Here is a 26,493-nt window from a genome sequence, read left to right on the forward strand (position 1 = left end):
AGCTTGCATGAATTTAGCTCGACTTGAGCATCACTAGAAAAGCTAGCCCATGATCTAACTTAGGCAGTATGTTCCCTGTATACTGTCCACTAGAATCAAACCATTGGAGATAGGTTAAAATATGACAGATGCTCATGAAATGAAGGCATTGGAAATATCTACATATGATAGAATAAGTTTCCAACATTTGAAGATATATTTATGCCCTAAATTTTTAATCCTATAATTTTCTTGAACCAATACAGGACTGGAAGTTTTTTTATGTCTTAATTATTTTTATTAAATGCCTTTGGAGCTCTGTACATAATATGGTAGCTATTATCCCCAATCCCTTTTTCTGTTGACTTTATCCGGATTAGTATGGTTTGGTTTTTATCGTAGAAAAAGATCACGGTAATTCCAGATCAAGAACACACCTACTACTTTCATTTAAACAACGTAAATGCAAATAGAAATACATTTTTAAACACTCATATTGTATATGTACATATAGATGTTTAATACATGTAACTTAGAACTATTGATTTTTATTTACGATAACATCACTCACATTATTTAAATTCCATATCTGGGGATCTTAGTTTACCCAAATCCAGTTTTGCGGGAAAATTTAAGTGCAGTTTCGAGATGGTAAGAAAATATGATTTTTTTGACCGAAATAAGGCTATTAATTACGAAAGTTATTATAGTTGAGATAGATTGTAATCAAAAGGGAGTATCTTAAATTCAGTAAACTACAGATGAGTATACTGCTTGATTTTCCCAGAGCTCAGAACCCTGTGTCTACTTCAACTCCCCCTCGGGATGCTGGTATGGAGATCATTGTCGATACTCCCACATCAAAGGTGTGGCTCCAAGGTGTCGCTTCTACAGGTAAAAATTAACATAAGAAACGTTATTAATTTGATTTGGGGGTGGGGGAGGGGGGGGTCTTCAGAGAAGTGAACAAACTTTGATTCGCCTACATCCAAAGCCTGTCCACTGTTCTAAAGAGAAAAGGGGGATAGAGGAGACAACATTATCAAATTCTTAAATTGAGAAAAATAAATTGCTATTGTCCTGAAAGTAAGAGCCTAAGTTCTTACTTGTGTAACAGGAAAGGAGAAAATGTATGGCTGGACCGGGAATCGAACCCGGGACCCCTGTATCTCTAGTCAGGTGCTCTACCTACTGAGCTATCCATACTTATGAAAATAGTCAAAAATCCTAAAGAGATGAAAAAAAATGTAAAAGGAATGAGCTACATCACCCAATATGACACTATCAACACTCTAGAGTTAATCTGGAAATATCAATACTAATTCTTATAGGCTCTAAAAATAACTGACCCAGAAAATATGTCCTGTGTACATAAAGTTAATCCCTTCATCTTCATACACACCCATATTATGTATTTTAGCACAGAAAAAAAAGTACTAACCTTCAAATAATAAATAGTGGTTCTAGAAAATAAACCTGTTATCTACATATCCCTAGACCAGGCTGGACTTGGAAAGGGGAAACTAAATTTACTTTAAATACCCTACATCCTAACTGTTTCCTAACATGTGAAAAACGTGAAACTAAATCTAAGCCAAAACCTAGAGAACTTGTTAAACCATAAGGTTTTCTTAGTCCACTAAGTATTTAATCAAATAGTGCTCATAAACCATAAGGTTTTCTTAGCACAGAAAAGAGGAACTAACCATGAGGCTGTGTTCCCCAACCCAAGTGAAGAAAACTGCTCGAACATGGGTTTAAATACCCTGGCAAGGCCCAAAATAAAAACCAATGACTATCAAAGATCCTATAGCTAAATTAACCAATCAGAACGCAGGTATCAAAAGTACTACGGAAAGACTGCCAACATGGATGACATTTCCTGTTTAAAAAGCAAAACATGTGGAATGTCAACTCATGTCCTCACTTATAAAAGACAAATAATAAAGGGCTATGTAAGTAACAACTGAAAACAAATGGTAAATAGAATTAATGAAATACCAGCAAATACTTGTAAATAATGAATTACAAACGATGGCTATGAAATAAAAATCTATTCCTCCCCCCTGTAAAAAAAAACATTTACACAGTAAATTTTGTTTCAAAATAAGACAAATGTTAATTAATTTAAGGAATGTCAGAAAAACTGAGGTCTTTGATCCCGGGCGTTGTAGGTCTCCGGAAGATTAAATAAAGGCTTCACCCGCATAGCATGGCGTTTCCTCGCAGCCTCATCCCGGGCTTCCTGATGGACTGGTGGAAGGGGAAGGCCAATGTCCCCAGGATTACAATATCGCGGATTTGTAATCATCCTCCTGAAGCAACATCCCTGTAAACTCCTGGTCACGGCACCAAATCTGTAACAGGAAAGGAGAAAATGTATGGCTGGACCGGGAATCGAACCCGGGACCCCTGCATCTCTAGTCAGGTGCTCTACCAACTGAGCTATCCAGGCCGATATCCACGGCCCAAACCATTACATTTGTATGCCCCAGGTAGAACATACTTCACCTGCAAGTCCAGGGGTGGTCAACATCACAAAATTGGGTAGAGTATTTGGGTATCCAAAAAAAATGAAAATGTATGGTTTTCTTCTTCTTCTTCTGCTTTAAGTGCATTCCTCGGGATTCAAATATACTTGCACTATGGTTTAAAAGGCGCAATCGTGACACACAGGGCGCTGTATTTACAATTAAAAACAAGGTATTTACACAAACTGTACGGTTGCCAGGCTCTGCTTGAAGGCTTCAAGCGAGTTTACCTGGGACACTGCAGCTGGGAGCTTGTTCCAAAGCCTGATGCTGGTTGGGAAGAAGGAGTACTGATAGGGTTGCAATCTGGCATGTGGGATGAGGAACTTTGTTGTATGGCCTCGGGTGCGACTGCCAGTGGGTATCAGGTACTCTGCCGGTGGGATGTCAACAAGACAGTGATGAATCCTGTAGAGCATGATGACTTTTGCTCTTGTTCTGCAAAGTTTCAGGGTGTCCCATGAAAGAGCGTTCAGCATCGTTGATACGCTACTTGTGTGATGGTATATTCCAGTCACAAATATAGCAGTACGTCTTTGTACCATCTCAACCGCATTGATGTTACGAGCAGTGTGGGGATCCCAGACTGTAGATGCGTACTCTAGAGTAGGGCGGACATAGGTCTTATAAGCCTGCTCCTTAGTCTCCTTGATACACATATTGATGTTTCGTCTGAGAAAGGCTAAGGTCTGATTCGCCTTCTTGGTAACACTGTCCACATGGGTGTTCCAAGACAGTTTCCTATTGATGGTTACTCCCAGGTACTTAGCGTTGTTAACATGCTGTAGGGTGTGGCCTTGGATGGTGTAGCCATATTTGACTGGATTGCGCTTATTGGAGATGGTAATGACTTCACACTTCTCTGGATGGAACTGCATGAGCCATCTTCTCTCCCACTCTTGGAGTTTTCAAACTTAAGCTCCTGCATCACTAGTCGGGATAAGGACAAGAATGGAAAAAAAGTTAGAGCAGTCAATAAGCATTAAGAGCCAGGGCTTTTATATTTCTCAGGGCTTTCAAAAACAAACAGTACTTGTACAAAAAAGGCACCTTGTGGAAAAAGCTATTACAGTAAAACACGTTTAGTACGAACATGGATATTGCGAATTCACGTTTATAGCGAAGTCATCTTGAATCCCCAGCTATATAAATTTAATGAATTTCGTATACGGTTATAGTGAATTACGGATATAGCAAAGTGATTTCATAGGTCCCTGTGACCTCATTATAACCGAGTTTTGCTGTAATTAAGTAATTACATGTATTTTATTTTCTGAGGTAAAATCATGATTTCAATCAAGCAAAAGTACAGAGTACTGGTTGATGGGCCTGTACTTTTTCACATGAGCTTGACATGAGTGTGGCAAGACCTTTCATATTGTATTTTCATCTTTGACCACATGACCTTGATACTGTAGTTTGATGCAGTTTTTAAAACAAACTTTAATCTTATTGATTGTTATTTCCATACATGTTGCATAATCACAAATGAATGATCCTTGAATTTATTTTTACAGTGGACCAGGTACTTGTAGAAATGGAAATCAGTGCTATTTCAAACATGTTGAACCTGATGGCACAAAAAAGATTATAAGTGGTTAGTATAAATTTCAATGTTTCTTCCTAAGGCTAAATAAGTTATACAGAACACCATTTATCCACACATGACATCTGTACTTATCTGTATGAGAGAATATAATTATTTTTCCTTAATATTCACAAAAAAATAACCAAAACAGAGGAGATGGTAGGTATCCTGGAGATTCATGTATTTAAATCCCTAAACATTAATAATGAACAAAAATGGTATTCTATTTCCAGCTGTGGTGAAATCAGAAGTTCAGAAAGACCTAGAAGATGCTCTTCAGTCTTTATCCCTGAAATCTGGTGATCCAAAGTCTGTGAAAGTCCAGAAAAAAGCAGATAAGGCAGACACCAAAGGAAACTCTTCCCCTGAAGGTGACACCAGACGAGTCATCTGTAAAGAGAAATACCTGTCTGTAAAGGTAAATCTAGGTCATCTGTAAAGAGAAATACCTGTCTGTAAAGGTAAATCTAGGTCATCTGTAAAGAGAAATACCTGTCTGTAAAGGTAAATCTAGGTCATCTGTAAAGAGAAATACCTGTCTGTAATGGTAAATCTAGGTCATCTGTAAAGAGAAATACCTGTCTGTAAAGGTACATCTGGGCATTCTTTTTAAGGTCATATGCCACATATTTGCACATGAACTTTATATTAATGTAACCTTTTCCAATGATAATTTTCAAAGACATTCTTACTTTAAAATCTTTTTTTACATGTACCATTAAGAATTTCTTGATACAAAAACCGGCACACATTACCAGTTGTTTTGAATTGATATTTGATTGATGAAAACCCTTTTTTATTTTAAAGAAAAATTGATAGAATTATAGCTTAAGCTAGTTTTTCCTCAAAATTTGATCGAGAGCAGATGTACAGCATTACCAGGCATCACAAATCGTACAAAGGGCTTTCAATTACATGTGTATTATAATGTATACACAGAATGGCAAAAAAGATGCTTCTTTTTCACCAATTTCAAAGATTTCTGAAAAAGTTTTATTGCAATATATTTATGAGAATTTATTTGCCTTAAGAAAAGATTAAGGAACATTTAATCATATGACTATTTCAAAATACGGTGATGCCTAAAAGTCTGATTCTTACATGGATTTAGATAATTTATTATTTAGCACTGGTATTATCGATAAGACAATTGATCAATTTCCATTGAACTGTTCTTTGTATAAAACAAAGAATTTATGGCCAAATTGCCATATATATTGTACCAGTACATGTTGCACATGTCTTTTATGAGAGAAAATGTTTACTCTTTTACCATGAATTCTTACATGGAGTCTTATTGAAGATTAATATTCCTGACCTTAAACAAGAGGCGAATGAAGAATGCTGTGATAATACCCCTGTCGCTTCCTCTGAGCCAGGAGAAAGTTCTGATGAAGCAAAGGTTGGGGAGGGGGCTAAAAAGGAAGATGAGAGTGGCATCATTAAATGTGGTAAGTCTGAGAAACTGTTATATGTTTGAAAAATTTTAAAATAATTGAATGTTTGCTAAATATGAGAAAAAACATTGGAGAAAAAGTGATATTTTTAGGTATTCATAGAGTGTTTCTTTTAATAGAATATTCTTTCAGATGCTAGTTTGCTGACATAATATAATCTGATATAAATAGGTTACTAGAAGAACACTGAAAGCTTAGCAAAATAATGCAACCAGCAAAATTTTTTTTTTTTAAATTCTAATTTTCTAAAAGAATGTTCAGAATCTTGTACGAGACTGAATATCTATGGACATCTACCTTGTTTACGTATGAAGACTAACTTCCTTAAATTTTTTGATCACCTTAGGAGAATGTGGCAAACTAATTCACATGAAGGTGTTGCCTAAGATTCCAAAAGATTTCAAAAATACAGCCAGTGACAGCGAAAATCCCACGTATTGTGATGACGATGATATAAGTAATGTGTCGGATGTCAGCGACGGAAGTGACTTCAGTTACGAGTACGATGAACTAGAGCAGCATTACAGAGACATGCTTCTCAGCATGAACAAGGAGCACCTTAATTTCCTCCAACGCGACCCTCGCTTCCATAGGGGGACATGCTGTGGTGTTTGTGGTCGCGTGTTCGGGAAGGCACGTCACCTTCTTCAGCACATCGTGGATAAGGTCAAGTCAGAAAATGACGAGGAGGGGCACAATGACTTTCTACATGAACTGGTTCTGGCTTTTACAGGTAAATCCACATTACGTCATGTAAAAGAAAACTTTTCACATTTTCTGCTTCTCCTCAACCACTGGGTTAATTTTGTCCATTCTTGAGTGACAGAGATACAACTTTATTTGAATTATTGAACATTGATTCAATTCAGAGAGAGAGATAAAAATCTGACAGGAAATAGCTAATTTAAAGATTGTTCAAACTTCATATAAAATAAGAGAGCTTTTTAATTGCATCCACAATTTGATCTTGACATTTCCTTTGACCTTGAATTCACTGTCAAATTTGTGTTTTGCTCAGTTTCAAAGAAACAATGCAATATATTTTTAAGCAAGCTTATACACTGACTGATACAATATTTGATGAGAATTTACCTAATGTGTCTATTTTTTTTTTACCTCCACCTTTCCAGTGACATTTGATTTACTATTTATTGTAAATAAAACTAAGTTTTAAAGAAACTATCAAAGTTATTTTCATCAAATTTTAAACACTAATACGAATTTTTGATGTTGCATTACTATTGCATCCGAGTGGGACATTTATATCTTATGGAGTATGAACATATTTCTAGTTATTTTTTATTTCAGTTTTAAAACATGTTTACAAATGAATGTTTTACTTTAAATCATATGGAATGATAACAACTTATTTTTACAGAAAGTGTTTGCATTAACATGGTCTTTAATTCACAGACCGTGACATAGGACTAGATGATGACAAGGAATGTATGGATATGCTGCTGCTCCACCTGGTGGCCTCCTACACAGGGGGCAGCAACTCCTCCAGTGATTCAGACAATGGAGGACTTGAACACTTTCTCAGGTGAGTGAAACTGGCCCCAGTACTTTGGAAAATGGCACCCAGTGATTACTCAACATGCTCAAAGTCAATTTTATCCAATATTTATTGTAAGGAACACTTCCCTTTGATATACCTTAAAAAATTTGTTCGTATAAATTTATAAATACAAAAAAGTCTTACATTTCTAATGTTTTACTGAGTGGGCATAAAAAAAATCGATTTTTGACCGCTGAGTGAGATGTTGGACCTGTGGATGAGATGTTTGACCGCTTACGTCACAGAATGGGAGGAGCTTAATCTCACTTGCATTTGTTGTTAGCTCACCTTGACGAAGTCGAGATGAGCTTATGCTATACACTCGGTGTCGGTGTCGGCGTCCCGGTTAAAGTTTAAGGAGCAGGTCCATTCCCAAGTACCTATAAGCTTTACCTGGACCAAACTTGCATGTGATGCATCTAGGGATTGACACTACCTGAGTACCAGACTTGCTTCGGATGCTGGATCTGACATTTTCCAGATGAGTGACCAGGTTCAAGTTTTTGGAGCAGGTCCATTCCCAAGTAACTATAAGCCCTATTTGGACCAAACTTGCATGGATAATGCATCTATGGATGGACACTACCAGATTTGCTTCAGATGCTGGATCTGACCTACATTTTCCAGATGAGTGAGCAGGTTTAAGTGTTTTGAGCAGGTCCATTCCCAAGTAACAATAAGCCCTATCCGGACCAAACTTGCATGGATGATGCATCTAGGGATGGACACTACCAGACTTGCTTCGTATGCTGGATCTGAACTACATTTTCCAGATTAGTGACAAGGTTATTCCCAAGTAGCTATAAGCCCTAACGGGATCAAACTTGCATGGATGATGCATCGAAGGATGAACAATTTAAATTTGCTTTGGATGCTGGATCTGATTTACATATTCCAAATGAATAACCAGGTTAAAATTTTTGGATCAGATCAATCCCAATGAACTTTAAGACCTATTTAAACAGAACTTGCTTGAATATTGTTGTCAGAATAAAAACTAACTGTTAAGAAAATATGATGCGAGATTTGCATTACTTAAACTGATAACATTCGTCGAGGTGAGCTTCGTAATCTTTGATTACCCATGTTTTTTAAAGCAATATGAGCTGCATGTTTGACATCGGAAAAAAAATATTTCAAATTTGTAATTAACCATTTCAATGACAGGAAAATAGAACGTTTATTAACTTCTGTTGGTCATATTGCTATGGAAGAACTTTTTATAAGCTTTGATTGAAGGAAAATTGAATTATTGTCGTCCTGTACAATAATGATTTCTTATATAATACTGTATATTCGGTTGTACAGAAATATTTCTTCTGAAACATTTTAAAACTTTATTTTGGTCTTATTGATCATAAGGGTTTAGATTACATACAGATTAATCATAATAACACATTTTACCAGCAAAATAAAATTCTCAAAAATGCAGCTCATATTGCTTTAAACGGTGATGGACCTGAGGTTTGCATCACAGAATACAGTACAAAATATATGGTTGTCAAAAAATATTACCCGGTAAAATTAAAGGTATAACAAAACCTTTATTGGCTGTTTTCTCAGGAAAAATGTATTTTGTCAACCCTCGAACTAAACTGGCTGCCTTCGGCTTAACAACTTCAGGCTAACAATTTGGTTCTTGGGTCCGACAAAATGCATATTGCCCTCAAACTAAGTCAATAAATGTAAAATGCTACTTGCTAAGTATATTGACTACTCATCTGTAAACAATGCACATGTATACTGAGTATGGTATTATCATATTTTAGGATGCTGGCTTTAAAAAAGCACTCAAGTGACTCTGGTGACTCGGACTACCTCACTAATCCCTGGGGATTTGATGAAGACGATATGTTTGAGTTGGCTTGTCAAGGGATTAAACCATGGGATCCAGAGGCAGGGATGGCTCTAGCTGTTCTCAATGGCGATATTGACTTTTGAAAAAAAAAAAAAATGGACAAATAAGGTGCTAGCTAATTTTCTTGATACATGTATAAATAATTTATTATGTCTGTACATAATTTGAATTCATCAGTATTTTTTGTTTTCAAGTTTAGCCAAAAGAGGTTATGCATTGGAAATGTGTCCGTTTGTCTGTCTATCCGTAGAAAATTTTTGAAAACACTGCTGTTCCTGTCGTTTTTTTTTTTCTATTATTCAATGTAACTTTTCACTCATGGACATACCTGTACATTGTATATAAACTCATTCTACACACCAATTTATTTCATTGAATTGAATCACAACACTACTTTGCAATATTTTTGGAATGATTACAAATTGTATAAATTGTTGCACATCATTTTTGAGAGAATTTTTTTTTATGCTTTTCTCTGATAAACATGATAAAGGCAGAATTCATGTGTGATTTTTTTTTTGATTTGTGATACATTCAGTATATACGTTATTTATTCTATATTTAGTACCGGTATTTGATAATTTTTAAATTGTTCATCATTATATACATGAGGATGTTGTAAAGTTAAATATTTAATACAATTAAAGACAATTTTTTCCCTATTCATTTTTTATTACATTTTTGCTGACCAGCATTAGCTTGTCCTTTAAGAGTACATGTATTATGAATCATACTACATGTATGTCAATCCTTTGTACCCTTTTATACCCAGGGACACATTGATAAAATCTTAACATCCTCTGAACTACATAAGAATAAAAGTACCTAATTGTGCATCTATACAGCTGAAAAAAAATTCATTTCCCAAATGCATTTACATTTGTACAGAAAACTTGATTTCTTTGTTGACCCTTTTTGAAATAAGCCACCAATTTAAACATAGTTAAAGGTAGTATGGGCTACCAATTTAAACAAAATTATAGTAATATTGGCCTCTAATGTTAACAGAGTTAAAGGTAGTATGGGTCACCAATTTATATGTTATAAATATGATATAGAGCTCTAAACACAAAAAGAATAGTTTTTCCGTCTCTCCCTTCTCGTCAGTTGTATCTTTAAGTACACACTTCATACATCAGCTTTATGAAGTACCAGTAAATGCAGACAAAAATTCTACTTAGTTGAATTGACTTTCAGAACCTTGTCATCATGGAATCCTTTATGTCCAGCTTGAACTGTTTCAGTTGTAAAATATATTATACCAGTTCATTTTGACATAATGTTGTGGATTATGAAGTTGAGGTAAAAAAAAAATACAATAAACATTACCACCATAAATCTGCTTACCAGATGCATTACACAACAAATTTTATTTTTCATTTTATTAAAAAACGATTGTATAAATGCAGGTATTCATCCCTACGTATGAAATAACAAACAATAAATAACACTGTGCTAGTCCTTTCATGCATCACTGTTTCTTAGATTTTTGTTCCAGTTCTCTGAATCCTTCTTTAAGTTCCTTTTTAAATGTCTCTGTGAATCCTATTTGTTTTGGTGGTGTATTAGTTGACTTTGGTGTGTCTTTAGTAGAAGTTTCAGCCATCTTCTCAAATTTTTTCATTAATTCACTCAATTCTAAAATACACAATAATGAAATTGTTATTTTATTTATACACAGTAAATCAAAGTGCCATAAATGTCATTGAATTTATAAACAGTTGAATATGGCTCAAAGTAAAATCCATACATAAATGTCATTGAATTTATAAACAGTTGAATATGGCTCAAAGTAAAATGCATACATGTATAATCATTCAGTAGGAATTAAATACTCCCACCCCTACCCTGAAAATTTATACAGTACCTCCAGAATGGAATCTGTGGTAAATTGAGACTACATATCGGGCTGCTTGTCTGATAGGTGGGCTTTCTGCAATCTGAAAAATTGTAAAATTTAAGCAACAGGATACCAAATTGGTTAGGACAAATTGAGTTTTTGAAATAAAATATTCACCAGTCAAGTGGACCAGTGATTAAGTGACTATCCACTGGTCCATCAGCATTACATATTCAAAACATGAGAAATTGTTTAATTGCAGTTAGACCTTTAAAAAAGGTACAGACCCTATTGAATACCTTTCTGTATCCACACGTGAGAATCGTCCACAAATTAACCTCAAGGTGTTGGACTCCAGTTTTTCATTGTTTTGTAAAAATTAAAAGTGTCAAACATCCCCAGACTTAATTTACAGGGTGTGATATTTATAGTGGATACCCAACATGGCTGTCTAGCGCAGAAAACGAACTTCTAAACGTTGTGGGGGAAATAACATGAATCAGCTGATTAAACTAAGTTACTATCATAGATATGGCAGGAAAAAACTCTGCAATTGAAGTATAATATCTTGTTTGGGATACAATATCCCAATTAAGAAATAAATTTAAAATAAAATTTAGAAACATCAAAGATACTTTGGATTCATCAATGTGCATGTGCATGCAATGTTCCTTGATTTCGTGAGTAACCCTCATCCACGGATTTACATCCCCACAAACTTTTATTCAACATATTTATTAACTGGACATAGTGCAGTGGTTAGAGTGTCTGCTCTAGAGTAGCGAAGTAAGGAGTTGATCCTTACGTCACGGGTTCGAATTCCACTGTGGGACGTGGAGACCAGTCCTTCGGATGAGACCGTATAAACTGAGGTCCCGTGTCGCAGTAGGTGCTGGCACGAAAAAGATCTCTCCCTGCTCATTGGCCCTGAGTGCCAAGTACAGGACAAAATTTGCAGCTCTCCGCCGCCAAGTGGTGGCATCTCTATATGAATGAAAAATTCTGGAGAGGGTCGTTAAACAACATACAATCAATCAATCATAATAATTGGATCTTCTGGAGGCTAGGGTATTTCAACAATTATTGACTTAAGTTTTAACTACTTTTGTTGACTAAAACATATTATTATTTATAGGTAACAAATATTTACACTGGCTTTATCAAGCAGTTTAAACTTGCATAAAAAATATAAAAATAGTTGCGAACACTATTTAAGCTGACAAGGTCACCATTTGATCAGCTGTTTATTGGAAGAGGAAAGGAAAAGAAAAAAGATAGGGAAATTCAAGAGAACTTTACCTTTTGAATTACATTTTCATGGTGCAGAAGCCTAAAAAAGAAAATAACATTCCTTATTAAAAATAATCTTTTATGTAAAAACAAAAACATTTGTGAAATCAAATCCTGTTACTGTTAGTTTTTATTGTGTACAAGGTAACATAACGTTTCAGGTAGTCATGACATGATGAAAAACAGAACTGGCCAATCCATGATTGATCATGTGTATAATGAATCCTATTACTCAATAATAGCAAGTTACCTCAGAAGAAATTTAAGAACCATATGGTTAGATACAGGATGGATCCCAATTCAAGAAAAAACTTTCTCCTCTCACGAAATCATTGCACATTGCATATACACAGAGGGTCAAGGACGAAATGCATTTGAATGTCGATCCCGACGATATATAGGTCCTGTGTAGTTTACACACATAATTAAAAAAAGATGCATGGATTGATATATGTTTCTTAACATATTTTCGATTGTAAACTAGAGATATGTCTATAGGAAATGAATGCCCTTACGAATATATTAGTAATGTAACATGAAAGTAAAGGTGTATGAAGTTTTATCTTGAATAGTTTGAATTAAAATCTACAAAAAAAAAAAAAGGATACAGATGATAAATTCTCACCAAGCATAAGCTTATCTAAAAATATCTTTAATGGTCTCTTTAAAACTAAGCAAAATGCTACTTAAAGACAAGTGAGGTTTCAGGAAAGTGCAAGGTCAAAAGTTTTTGATACAGTTAAATAGCTCTCACTAATACGCATCAGCATATTAAGTTTGATAAACATTTTGAATGGTTTCTTTAAAACCGAGCTCAAGAAAAAGTGAGGTTAAGGTCAAAGTAAAAAAAAAATGGTGATGCAGTTGCTGCCCCCTTTTCCAGACATAGTATTTTACTGTAGAAAATGTTCATTGTTCAAAAGACTGAATGACCCCCCTCCCCCTCTTTTTGTTTCAGCATTGTGGCAACGCTCTTTGAAAAAATTACGCACTTTGAAAAAAAAAATTTTCAAAGTGCGTTAAAATTGGGACAAAATCAACGCACTTTAAAAAAATGTTTCAAAGTGCGTTAAATTTGGGACACACTCAACGCACTTTGATATTTTTTTTCAAAGTGCGTTAAGAGTGTACATAAACATTTTTTTTTACCACGGGGACATTTTACGCACTTTGAAAAAAATATGTATAAAACAAAAAATTCTAGACTTAGACTTTAGAAATTGAGAGAATCAATTTGTAATAATTATATCTTTCGAAAACTTTTTTGACTTACATGTACTCATTTAACCCCATTAAGAACAAGGAGAAGACGAGAAGAGGGTCTCTCAGATTAACTTTTTTTTTTCTTATACATTGTACATGGCCGTCGGTAGCAAATTGAAAGTGGACCCCCAATTGCAAGGTAAGCCCAAATTTCAATGCCTATATTATGCATATCTTTGCAAAACACTTGTGTGCCTACCCCCCTCTCCCTTCGGTACCTATGTTACACCCAAATATATGTATTGGCATAACTGGTATGACGTTGAAAACTTTCAATAAATTTTAATTTACATAAAATGCATTAAAAAGAAAATGCATGCTAGAAAAAAATAATTACTGTAAAACATTTGTTATTTTTCAAAGCATAGAAATATCAAAATCTCTCAATTTCACATCCTGAAGTGACCTCATCACCGAAGAGTTATCAAGTAGTTTATTTATCATACCTAAGATTTGCAAGAATATTGACCAAGCCATACACATTTTTCAAAGTGCGTTAATATGGTCAATATTAACGCACTTTGAAAAAAAAAAATTTCAAAGTGCGTTGATTTGATCCCAAATTTAACGCACTTTGAAATTTTTTTCAAAGTGCGTTGTAACACAGCATAGTTATAAATAGGTAATGTGGTATGTATGTGTGAAAAATATTGTTATTAGAAGAAATTAAAAATACCCCCCTGGGCCCCCTCCCCACGACAAAATATGATTTTCGAGTTTGGGGGATTTTCCTCCTTTTTAGCTCACCTCAACGAAGTTGGGGAGAGCTTATGTGATACCCTCGGCGTCGGTGTCGGTGTCGGCGTCGGCGTCCCGGGTTAAGGTTAAGTTTTTTGGAGCAGTTTTCTTTTTAAGTACTTCTGTGTCCTATATTGATTAGACATGTGCATGGAAGATGTTTCTGATGTGTTTCATTGTACCAGTCAAAGTTTCAGATGCTGCAATTTCAGCAAAGGAATGACCAGGTTAATGTTTTTGGTGCAGGTTAACATTTTTGGTGCAGTTTTTGGTGTAGGTCTCATTTCCGATTAACTATAAGCCCTATGTTGACCAAATTTACATGGATGGTACATCTTAGGATGCATACTACCAGACTTGCTTTGGATGCTGAATCTGACCTACATTTTCCGGTTGAGTGAACAGGTTAAAGTTTTTGGTGCAGGTTTCATTTCGAAGATACTATGAGCCCTATAATGACCAAACTTGCATGGATGGTACATCTTAGGATGCATTCTACTAGACTTGCTTCGGATGCTGAATCTGACCTACATTTTCCGGTTGAGTGAACAGGTTAAAGTTTTTGGTGCAGGTTTCATTTCCAAGTTTCTATGAGACATATAATGACCAAACTTGCATGGATGGTACATCTTAGGATGCATACTACCAGTCTTGCTTCGGATGCTGAATCTGACCTACATTTTCCGGTTGAGTGAACAGGTTAAAATTTTTGGTGCAGGTTTCATTTCCAAGTTACTATGAGACATATAATGACCAAACTTGCATGGATGGTACATCTTAGGATGCATATTACAAGACTTGCTTCGGATGCTGAATCTGACCTACATTTTCCGGTTGAGTGAACAGGTTAAAATTTTTGGTGCAGGTTTCATTTCCAAGGTACTATGAACCCTATAATGACTAAACTTGCCTGGATGGTACATCTTAGGATGCATACTACCAGACTTGCTTCGGATGCTGAATCTGACCTACAATTTCTGGATGAGTCAACAGGTTAAAATTTATGGTGCAGGATTCATTTCCAAGTAACTTGAGCCCTATAATGACCAAACTTGCATGGATGGTACATCTAAGGGTGCATTCTACTAGGCTGGCTTCAGAAGCTGAATCTGACCTACATTTTCCGGATTAGTGAAAAGGTTAGTTTTTTTTATACAGGTTTCATTTCCAAGTAACTTTGAGCTCTATGTTGAACAAACTTGCATGGATGATACATCTTAGGATGCACACTAATGAACTTGCTTCAGATGCTGAATTCGACATACATTTTCCAGATAATAGACCTCGTAAAAGTTATGGGTGCAGGTCTGTCACCAAGAAACTGTAAGGTTTATATAAACCAAAGTTGCACAAATGATGCATCAAGGGATGAAAACTCTCAATCTTGCTTCAGATGCTGGATTTTAATTACATTTTCATGATGAAGAACTAGTTTTAAGTTTTTTTATAGGTCTATTCCAAAGTATCAAAATTGCATAAATTTTGCATTTTTGGATGTATAACACTTTTTGTTGGTTAATTGTGTGACTTAATTTGCCTTACTTAAAGACAACATTCGTTGAGGTGAGCTCTGTAATCTCTGATTACCTATGTTTTAAGGTAAGTTGAAAAAAATTCTCTGGCTGGCCCCACTTTCAAAAACAATGCTACGTCCCTGTTGTATCATGAATATCTAAGAAAATTTTACACTTCAGCTGGAACATGATTATCAATTAGAGTTATCACTCTTTGTTCATTTGGACTATATTTCCTCTGAAGCAGACTTCACTCAGATATATCAATGCTGTAATTTACCAAATAACAAAAGTTACATTCTTTATATAGATTCCAATGAACTTGGAAAAAAAGACAGAGTTTGCCATATATTCAATTTTTTTTACTGACCATACACCATAAGGGCCAGCCAACAACTACATTGTACATGTAAATCGTGTGACAAATGCGATGCCTTCAGTTTTCCAAACGTAATCTTTATTGCTTTATGTAGTAATATTCCGTTGTAACCGATATATGGTCTCCCAACTTATTCCACACTCAAGAGCAAGCTTTGAGCACGATCAAGTTTTTTAAACAGAGGTAGGCTGCTGACAGATAAGTTGATGTTACAGGAATTTCAACAATCTTGTATAAAAGTCAACATTATGTAAATTCTTTGGTCGTTATAATGACCATGTTAACAGATATTACATATCAATTGTTATATTTGGGCGGACAAGATTCATACCAACTCTAGACCTCTGTTTTAATAATAAAAACTACAGAATGTTTTACTTGATCAATACATGGGGATCGATGGTCTGACCCGTCAAGAGGGCATGATTACTCCTCCTTGGCACCTGACATCACCTCTGGAATTTCTCAGGCCCCTGTTTTATGCCATGTTAACAGATTTGTAATGTATGCATATTTTTTGTTATAGATCAGCGTTCGTTATTATCTCTTTTATAACACAGTTAAGCTTAATAATATAAAAATATGATAAATAGGTTTAAACAAATTAGCTCAGTAAGTTTATGTGTAAAGTAATGTATGCTTCTTGATTGATGGTATCGTCTTTATGAGTTCTCTTCAAATGCTATGTAGAAATCGACCATCGAGATTTGTAAATATTATGTAAATATCGTGTCCGCTGCCTTATATAACATAAAAGTGTATACAACTCTGCACTTAAAAATGATAAATATCAGTTATATATTTGAGAATACTTGTGGATTTTTTTTTTCTAATACTAGAAAATAAAGTAGAGATCAAAGTAAGTTATTAAACCTGATTGATTTATATATACAATAAACTCATGATCGAGATGAAGCATATTGACATTCAAAGAGAGGTCTTGCTATAAAGAATATAAATTATACATTTGACATATGACAGCTGTTGTACAAATCATTTAGAATTTATGGCCAGAGATAATCTACATGTCTCCTTTTTAAAAACAGGTCTATCTCTAAGACCAAGGTCAAAATTCAAACTTATTGGTACCCAAGAACGAATACACGTGAATTATGCTAATACACTTAAAAAAAACTGTATTTTTATATTAAAAATATATGATTTAGTCTGTCCTCCATAATTTTTCCCCTCATTTATTTCATTATTACATGTATCATCTGTTTTTTTCTTTTTCTTTCTTTTTCTCCCATTTCATTTTTTGATTATGTATATCATATACCTATATCTCTGACCTGAATGTACATATGCTGTAAATATTTTTCATTGTTCTTTTTTACCATGTATTTAAAACGGTTTTGAGTAAATAAATGAACTTGAACTTGTAGACCTAAGCACCAAAAGTTTTTCAAAAGTATGTCAAATTCCAAGGTCAAAGTCAAAAGTTAAAAATATTGGTATCAAAGAAAGATATAACCACTTTTAAAACATAAGTAAAATATAAAATCCCTAGCATCAACTGTTCTAACGTAATGACAAAGGTTAAGGTTTTTCAGTAGTCCATACCCTAAAACCAAATTCAAAATGTTAGAAATGCTTGTACCTAAAGAAGGTCTTGTAATGTTTTCAGAAGTAGAAGTTAGAAATGCTTATACCTAAAGAAGGTCTTGTAATGTTTTCAGAAGTAAAAGTTAAAAATGCTGGTACTTAAAGAAGGTCTTATAATGTTTTCAGAAGTAGAAGTTAGAAATGCTTGTACCTAAAGAAGGTCTTGTAATGTTTTCAGAAGTAGTCCATACCAAAAGAATAAATGTAAAAAGGTAGAAATGCTGATACCTAAATAAGGCCTTAAAAAAAGAAATACACAGTGAAAGAGCCCCAGCACTAACTGTTAAAAATGGCCAAGGTAACACTTCTCCAAAAGTATGTCAAACGCCAAGGTCAAAAGTTTTAAACAATGTTGGATTCAAAGGAAAACACCTGAAATATGAAAGCCCAAGGACCAACCCTTCATTAATGGTAAATGTCAAAATTTGGTAAAATGGAAGAAAAAATGACACTGTGAAGACGGCATTTGTCGAGAACTTACAGTTTCGAACTGCAATGAGACGAAACCAACACGGCAATATCCCTGGTTGTCGATTTATTACCTGCAGGTATAATTGGAGTATTTTGTCAAAGTTTTGCATCATTTCCTAACCTGTAAACTCTGGAACTGGGCGTACCGTCGCCTCTGGTCCCTCTCACCGAATTCCATTATATTTTGGTTTCATTTTTACGCATCTACTTGTCAAAAGTTTCATTATGAATAATATGTTAGAGAACAACATGTTTTTTGTTTGTCAATAGTATATACTAGTATCCAGATAGGTAACTGCATACAGTATCTCAACACCTCCTGCAACCATGTTGATGTTATCTGAATAAATAAAGATTCTATTTCAAACTAATAGGATCCGTTTTTAAAGATATCTGTAAGTCTCTGCAAATGTTTCACAGCTTCACCATCTAGTAATGCTATATATTTTTTTCTGGGTTCTGTAATGACACGGGTAAGCGGAATAAGTATTATTTTTTGCAACGATTGCTACTACATGTATTATACTCAACATAACTCCAGAAAAAAAAATCATTTATTGTTCATATTTTTTTCATATAATGTGGTTAAAATGTTTGAAATTGTGGTAACATCGATCTGTTCGTTACAAAGATACATGAACATGTTAATCTTTAACATTTCTTCCGTAGTTTGGAGTTAAATTGCTGATGTCTTTATAACAGAATGAATCTATTTAGATTAGACGTTAATTATCGCGTTTGCTTCAAGGATAAAACTTATAGCAAAATGATATCATTAGAAATAAGAAAAAATTCAAAACATCAAATCGGCTGCAAAATTGTAAGACTTTCATGTTTTACAAGAACAAGTCTCAGTGACTTTTAGTAAAAAATACATGTATTCTGATTTTAAAGTAGAATACCTATATAAAAGCATAAACATCTAATAAAAAAAAAACAAATAGAAAGATAAGCAGAAATGACACATCAAAATAGATTTCATCGAGGAAAAAAAATGATGAGGACGAACAGTGATGGATCTCAAAAAACCTTTAAACAACACAAATATGTGAAGCGGACATGAATACAGACCTCTGAAAAATTTACAGATGGGATCAGGTGTCGAAAAGGAGAAAGAATCCCCCTGTTGACGTCACTGCCCTGAGCCCTGTGTGTGGATCAGGTAGATGGAACGTTCCGTAGTCAAATCTAATTAAAAACAAAGGCCCACTAATGTGTATGAAACAAGTCAGCCTAAATATGACCGACCAGTGAAAGGTTATATTTTTACTTAGAAGGTCATAATAGAATTGACGAAATGCTGATTTTTAAAGAGGTTGTTGAAATCTCTGTAACAGCAATTTATCTGTCAGTAGCCTACAGTAAAAACTGATCGTACTCGGAGCATACTTTAGAGTGTAGAGAAACTTGCGTTTTAATGTTACTGACTTTTGGGGAAAAAATGACGATTTTAAATTTTCTTTAAGTTTTCTGGAGTTTATGAAAAGAGAAGAAAAAGAATATGTTTAGATATTAAAATGAAGAAAAGGACAAATTTAATATAAAAAGACAAAAACAGAATTTCTTAGTTCTTTTAAAAACAATCTCAGACTTGTTCATACCAACTGCTAAGCCATTGTTTTAATTCAAAATTTGACTGCTGGATGTGCCGATTAGAGAGGATGCTTAGTTCTCCTAGCCACCTGACCCCACACTAGATTTTGTAGCGTTCCGTGTTTTTTACTCTCTTCAAAGACCTGTATTGAATTTTATTGTTTCCATTACTAAATTATTCATTTTATCGTACCAATATGAATAAGGAGATAACAAAAAAAAAAAAAAAAAAAAAAAAAAAACAAACAAAAAAAACAAACAAAAAAAAACCAATCAATCTCAAAAAGTCCATTGAAACAGTATAATTTGGAAGCAGTGGAAGCAGGGACCTACAAAAGTCAATCATATCAGGTGCCATGGAGGAGTAAGCATCCCCTGTCGACCGGTTACAACGGTCATGAGCGCCTTGTCATAATAGGAAAAATCTGTGGACATTTCAATGTGTTTTGCCTAAATATTAGTATGAAAAACATAAGTCAGCTAGATTGTATTTGCTGACATGATCATCGTCTCGATCATAGAACTTACGAAATGATGACTTTAAAAGGAGACTGTTAATTCGTGTTTCTCAAATTGTTTTAGAAATTGTTCATACGTAGAATATGCTATTGCGTATTGAATCAGTTGGATGACATACTAGTAATCTCCTTATGCAGTTGATAAGGGTATATAGACACATACTTGTAAGAGAAGTTGATAATAAAGTTGAAGTCAATAATTTTTATCGCTTTAAGTTTTGGTGTAAGGTTCCCATTGATTTCTTTTTCAAGTAAAATAACCATGAAAGAAATGTGTCAGACTCTGTGGTATCTTTTATTTCAAGTTCACTGGGAAATATCGAGTCGACATATGGATGGAATTATGTTGGTCCAAATAATGCAATATCTAAATGTCGAATTGAAGGCATGTTCAGAAAATTTAATTTTAGGACTTCCCCATGAGTTCTTCCTCAAAACAATTAGAATAGAATATAAGTATTGTTGATATATTCTGATTATTGTCTTATTCTTATATGTTCTTATTAAAAAAGGAAACGAAAATATATCACAAACTTTTTTTACGGAGGCAATCGGCATGATGAACAAAATTGAAATTGACCCAAAAGGACGAAAGAAAATTCCAGAGTGATAAGTTTAATCACATGTACACATACAATGGAATGTTTCTGTATTGTGCAATGAGCTGATACTTCAGCCATCATCCTTAAAGAATCATTCCCTATAAATCTTCATTCGTTTTGCCGTATTCCATCTTTTACATCAACCTGTCAATAAAAAAGTAAATAGCAATGATTCTGGCGCCTTGATGATTCTGAACAAGATAGTTAAACATCATAAACTATTTAATTGCTTTTCTGTGGTTCCTCAAAGTTAATTTATACAATCATGCTTTTTATGATTTTAATTAAATGTACCGCAACGTTATTTAACCAAAATGAATTGCAATTGTATAGTATTGCTATTGTCTTGAACATGTGATTACAAAGTCTCGTGTGTTACCACACATATAAACCAAAGATTATGCTTGCAACTAGGATCCATTTCTCGGTATCTTCAATAACTTCAATAAAATTTACAATACACTATCAAATAAGTATTTACCTCCGGGATTTAGTTAAACACTTCAGAGAAATGTACAGAAGCGGTCTTGAATGAAGAAAAGTCCGAGGTTTAATTACCACAGAAAGAATTTTACTATCTCGATTTTATATTTAGCAAAAAGTTGCATTGATAGGACCGCTTTTCCATCCTTTGAGAAATAAAAGTAATTTACATGTAAAATAATGAATTCTTTTAATTCTCAAGATTCCATTTGTAATCTTCCTCGCGGACATGGTAATAAAATAACTTGAATGGTTGGTCAAACAAGCTACTCCAATCATATTATACATTCCAAAAATACATTTAATGGAACACACAACAGGTGAGGGAGGCTGCCTCTGCTAATTAAGCTCATTTAATTAATTAGAATTATATGTCAAGATATTCTAGCATTCCTTTGTGGTTTCTTGAAGTACACGAAATGTTCATGATTAGTTTAAATTTAATATGGAGTCTTTTCATCACGTGACATTAGTGAATTTTAATAGCCATTCTCTGTAACCACTTAAACTTCGTTGCCACGCAAGGTCACCGATTTTGATGAAACTTCACTCATGCTTAGCACTGACACCAGAAACAAATATCAAACAAAATTTCGTTGCTATGTGTCTCGGTTGCTATGGCAACAACCGGAAAAGTTTGAAAAATCGAGATTTTCAGCCTCTTTAAATCTTGACTGTGGCTTAATTAAAACTAGAAAAAGCAAACAAACCATTCTCACAAAAACATGACACCTTGATGTCACTTATACTGCAAAGAAACTGTTTAGAATATATCTCTAAGTAAGTGGTAACCAAGGGTACATTTGGAATACATTTAAAATGCTGAAATATGCTGAAAAACACTCCGTATTCACTAATGGTAGGTGTTACATGCTCAAACTCAATCAACGACTTAAGAAAAACAATGAAAATGTTTTACCTTAAGTATATAAGTATAAGCAATATTATTCTATAAATAACTTTTATGGTTGCCATGGTAACACAGTGTAACCATGCAAAACCAGTAACTAAGATTGGGTTAATGCTACTGTCTTGAGGAAAAACATAAAAATTCAAGACTGGCAAATATGCATCCTTAGGAACTTGCAACACCGAAACCATAAGAAAAATTTGGTATAATTGCTACTTTGCAGTGTTACCATGGAAACAAAGTACTAGTGCTTAAAAGTGAATTATTTTTCGCTGCATTAAGAATCAAATTGCCATTTAATCAAGAAACAAATTAAAGGACTCAGCTTGAATAGTACTTATCTGATAGAACTGAAGTTGAATATCATATATTGCTAAAATTTGATGAATAAAACAACACTGTTGCTATGGTTACCAAGAAGGGAAAATGTTCGATTTTGTGAACTTTATATCAATATTAAACCCTGTGTGCCAACTTCTTGCATCCACTTAGAGATTGGATGATAGTCAAAATTAAAAGTCAAGTTAGCTGTTAATTAATATCAATCATAAAAGTTTTGGGAATCTACATTTAAGGGTACGTATCCAAGGAAAGAAAATATTTTTCAGGATTTTAAGCATATATTTTCTGCTTATTTCCATAGCAACGCTCTATTTAAAAAATCTAATCTGAATTTTTTCAAATGGGAAAACTTGGAGCAAACCAACATCTTATAAAAATGATCATTAGGCTGTTTAAAGTTAATTCTACGTTTAACGTCACATCTAAAGTTCAAAACCTACGAGGGAGGGAGGAAAAAAATAAACAAACAAAATTTTCAAACAATTGTGAATTTATTTAAATTAACCTATTCAGTACATTAAAAACATTACAATTAAGTAATAAGAGCATTTAATTGATATGACACCTAAGATTAATTTCCCTTGCAGAGTTTTTCCTTCGTATGTAAATCAGTTTGAGTCCTATTGTTAGCAAACAATGTAGTCTAAGACTGAATGTGCAGGAAAGTGGCTTTTAACTAGGCCTCAGTTGTCCTTTGGATTTATATTGCCACACGTCCATGGTACCCTGGAGGCAAATGCTTCTTCTTGTGGGAAAAGTTGATCAATATCTACAGTCAAAATTATTGATGACAATATTTAAAAGTGTTCATGTTGAAATATCCTCAAATTGAATTATGTCGTATTTTTTCTTAGTACTAGATCTACTAGCATTAAGTTTTGAAAGCGTGAATACTAATATTTTGACCATACTGATAGCTGTTAAATTATATTTATTAAAATTAATACCTTGAATTCCACACAAAAGACAGGATTCTTCACATCTTGGAATACCCCAACCACTTTCCTTACTCTCCTTCACTTGAAAGGCCCTATCTTCGGTAAGCTTCTCCCTGCTCAAATGGTTATGACAAGTATATTATCTTTCCCAAAAATTGTAGCTATTTGTAGGTACATAAATTATGAAGAAATCAATTACTTTACTCATTACTGTTCCTTTCGATTTTTACAGAAATATTTTTAATATGAAACATATTAGTAAGATTTAAATGATGCTTTTCACTGTATATAAATCTTGGTTTTTGACACAGTTTCCACTCAGTAAGAAAAGTTTTTCGATTCTCTCCAAAATACAATGAAAAGTTCAGCCAATAGAATCACGAACTGAGAGTCTGTCACTGTCAGTCTGCACATATGATTCGAAGACTGACAAAAAAATCAACAAACAAGACTTTGTCATTAACATAATCATAAAATAATTTATTTTTACTTACATTTATGGTCCCAAAGTCTTTAATTCTCTAGTTTTCTTTAATAAGACACCAACTGCCTTAACTGCGGCTTTCAAAGCACATTTTCTGTCACTACGGGAAGCAGAATTCAGTCGCTAATTGAAGAACCAAACCGGAACGGACATACGGAATTCCGAATTGTTTGTTTTTTTCAAAGACGAATTTCTCATAAACCTACGCGCGCGGGTGACGTTAAACGTAGTTTTAATTTTAAACAGCCTTAGTTATAAGGAATGTGTTTTTTTTAAAAGATAGGATTAGATTTAAACATACAGAGTGTTACTTTGAAGGCTCTCTGTGGTATAAAAACCTTGGCAACCATTGCCAACCAAAATGAAATATCATATTTTGTTCTTGGTATATGTTTCAAGGCTCTTTTTTCTATTATTTGGTCAAATTTCATCCTATAATTGCTTTTTATTTTTACCTGTATGACTTTATAAAATTCAGTGAATACTTTTTTTTTTACTTTTGAATACTTTGTTACCATAGTAACGTATGTAATAGTTGATTTACCAAACATGTTTATCATGCATTTGAGACATCTGACCTTCAACTTTTGGAAACAGTCATTGCCAATTGTTTGCTTTGCCGCAAATGTTAACTATGGGGCTCTAAACATGTTAAAAAATGCCATTTTTCGAACTTTAAGACATGTTGCCATGGTAACTATATAACATAGCAACCAATTTTTGCCTGATTTCAGTTTAGGATATCAATTACTTTTATCATAGAGAGTTTGGAGAAAATCTGAGACTATGCTCCACACACACACAGCTCCTATATAAAATTTCAAATCATTACAGAGAATGGCTCTTAAGGTAAGGTTTGCGTCTCCCGCCAACTCATATTTTTTTAAATATGCACACATGCTATATATCAATTTATTCAGGGAGATTAGCTTCATCATTTAATATGATTTTCAAAGATATTGCCCGCCCCATTTGTTTAGTAAAAGACGCCAAATTTAACGTATTTCATATTTTACCTCGAATATTAATTTCATTGAAAAAATTGATTTATTTTATAAATTATCAAACTTTTATAATTAAAATGACCTGAATAAGTATAATTCATGCTTCTATTATTTAAACTTTTAATTTTCCGTTATCAAAAATGTGAAAATTTGGGTAAAAAGAAGATTTTTCAATTTTCCTGGATAAAGTGTAACCGTTGCCATGGCAACAAAAATATAAAAATCAACGTTTTACATATCTACCGATTCCATCAAAATCCATGAAGTTATTAATTTGATCATTTTCAGTAATTTGAACTAAAAAAATATGTATGTCCCCAATATTATTTCCATGGAAACAGGGGCTATAATGGGTTCAAAACATAAAAGTCAGGTTTTTTCTACACTTTTAAAGACAACATTGATATCACCTTGTCATGGTGAATGTTTAAGACTAAATGTTATTTTTGATATTGTTTTTAGGCATAAATTGGCCAAAAATATTCAAAATAAAACTCCTCCTGTGCTATATGATGGTCTAAACATTTATTCCATGGAAGAACTATAGTATTTATGGCAATTTTTACATCTGAATATTCTGATGAAATTGTCCATGACATTATACTGCAACACCTTTAGAAGTACATGTATATGTATATAAACATACTTCGGAACATGTTGCAACTAAACCAATTAAAAGCCTATGAATTTGACCTCATGCTGATTTAGTTATTCCAACATGTAACTTCTAGACATCTTTGTAGCAAAATACCTTTATTCAGTAATGGCTGGTGACTGTCATTATACATGTATGCCATTTTTTGAGTGAAATGTTGTAAGCATAGCATCCATGAAGCTGCTGTTTTTATAATTAAATGATTTCTTTACTTCGAAGAGTAGAAATGCTATCTTTAAAGTAATGTTTGTTTGCCCTCTCTTGAGTCAGGGTAAAATTATTGGGTCGGTAGGTGAGAAAATCTTCAACATTTTTTTAAGGGGGATAAGAGGAATAAAAAGAAAAAAAAAATACAGCCCTGCATTGAAAAAAAGTTTCAGTCTGGTCATTTTAGTCAGTCGGTCTGGAGAGGCCGACAACCAAACATTTTTTTAAAGATGGTATATTTCTACACTTCATGGACATAAGTTCAATCATTGGATTAGGTAGTCTAAGAATCTAAATTGAAATATCAGACAGAACAAAATAAAAATGAATTCTACGTGACATCAATTCATACTTTAATGAGTTTATAGAGTAGTTCTGATTTCAGAGAAAAGACAAATTCTGCAAAATGACTTAACACTGTCATAAATATTTGTCAGGAACAGGGAAAAAGAAACGATGCTACAGTGATAGATATATCTCCTTGATATCCATGAAATAATAATTTAAATATATCAAAATTTCTCCTTTTTAAAATCAAAATACAAGAAAAAATTAAAAGATAATAAATGTAAACAATTTTAAAATAAACTACATGTATTTGTGAAATATTTTAATTTTAGTAGATTACTAAACTGGTCTTATCATTCCTACTAAATTAACAACCTTACAATTTCCAAGTGTCATGT

At 33.6% G+C, this 26,493-nt stretch overlaps 2 protein-coding genes and 1 long non-coding RNA gene across 3 annotated transcripts; 1 reads left to right on the forward strand and 2 right to left on the reverse strand.

Annotated features, from left to right (window-relative positions):
- The first annotated feature begins 549 nt into the window (after nucleotides 1–549).
- Nucleotides 550–9,426, forward strand: LOC134251673 (uncharacterized). The gene is made up of 8 exons (XM_062734078.1): nucleotides 550–630; nucleotides 767–873; nucleotides 4,028–4,107; nucleotides 4,332–4,516; nucleotides 5,402–5,549; nucleotides 5,902–6,288; nucleotides 6,969–7,098; nucleotides 8,883–9,426. The coding sequence occupies exons 1-8, from the start codon at nucleotides 628–630 to the stop codon at nucleotides 9,052–9,054; spliced, it is 1,212 nt and encodes a 403-aa protein (XP_062590062.1). The 5' UTR covers nucleotides 550–627; the 3' UTR covers nucleotides 9,055–9,426.
- Nucleotides 9,427–10,338: 912 nt separating this feature from the next.
- On the reverse strand, nucleotides 10,339–12,479 carry LOC134251661 (uncharacterized). The gene is made up of 4 exons (XM_062734064.1): nucleotides 12,352–12,479; nucleotides 12,111–12,141; nucleotides 10,839–10,911; nucleotides 10,339–10,609 (listed from the first exon to the last, which is right to left on the reverse strand). The coding sequence occupies exons 1-4, from the start codon at nucleotides 12,372–12,374 to the stop codon at nucleotides 10,443–10,445; spliced, it is 294 nt and encodes a 97-aa protein (XP_062590048.1). The 5' UTR covers nucleotides 12,375–12,479; the 3' UTR covers nucleotides 10,339–10,442.
- Nucleotides 12,480–22,991: 10,512 nt separating this feature from the next.
- Nucleotides 22,992–24,070, reverse strand: LOC134251690 (uncharacterized). The gene is made up of 3 exons (XR_009988795.1): nucleotides 23,952–24,070; nucleotides 23,467–23,570; nucleotides 22,992–23,288 (listed from the first exon to the last, which is right to left on the reverse strand). It is a non-coding gene; the product is annotated as an uncharacterized LOC134251690 (long non-coding RNA).
- Between the last annotated feature and the right edge of the window lie 2,423 nt (nucleotides 24,071–26,493).

Source organism: Saccostrea cucullata, unplaced genomic scaffold (assembly GCF_032062105.1).
Source record: "Saccostrea cucullata isolate Sc308-1 unplaced genomic scaffold, CSIRO_AGI_Scuc_v1 ctg168, whole genome shotgun sequence".
NCBI classification, from domain to species: domain Eukaryota; kingdom Metazoa; phylum Mollusca; class Bivalvia; order Ostreida; family Ostreidae; genus Saccostrea; species Saccostrea cuccullata.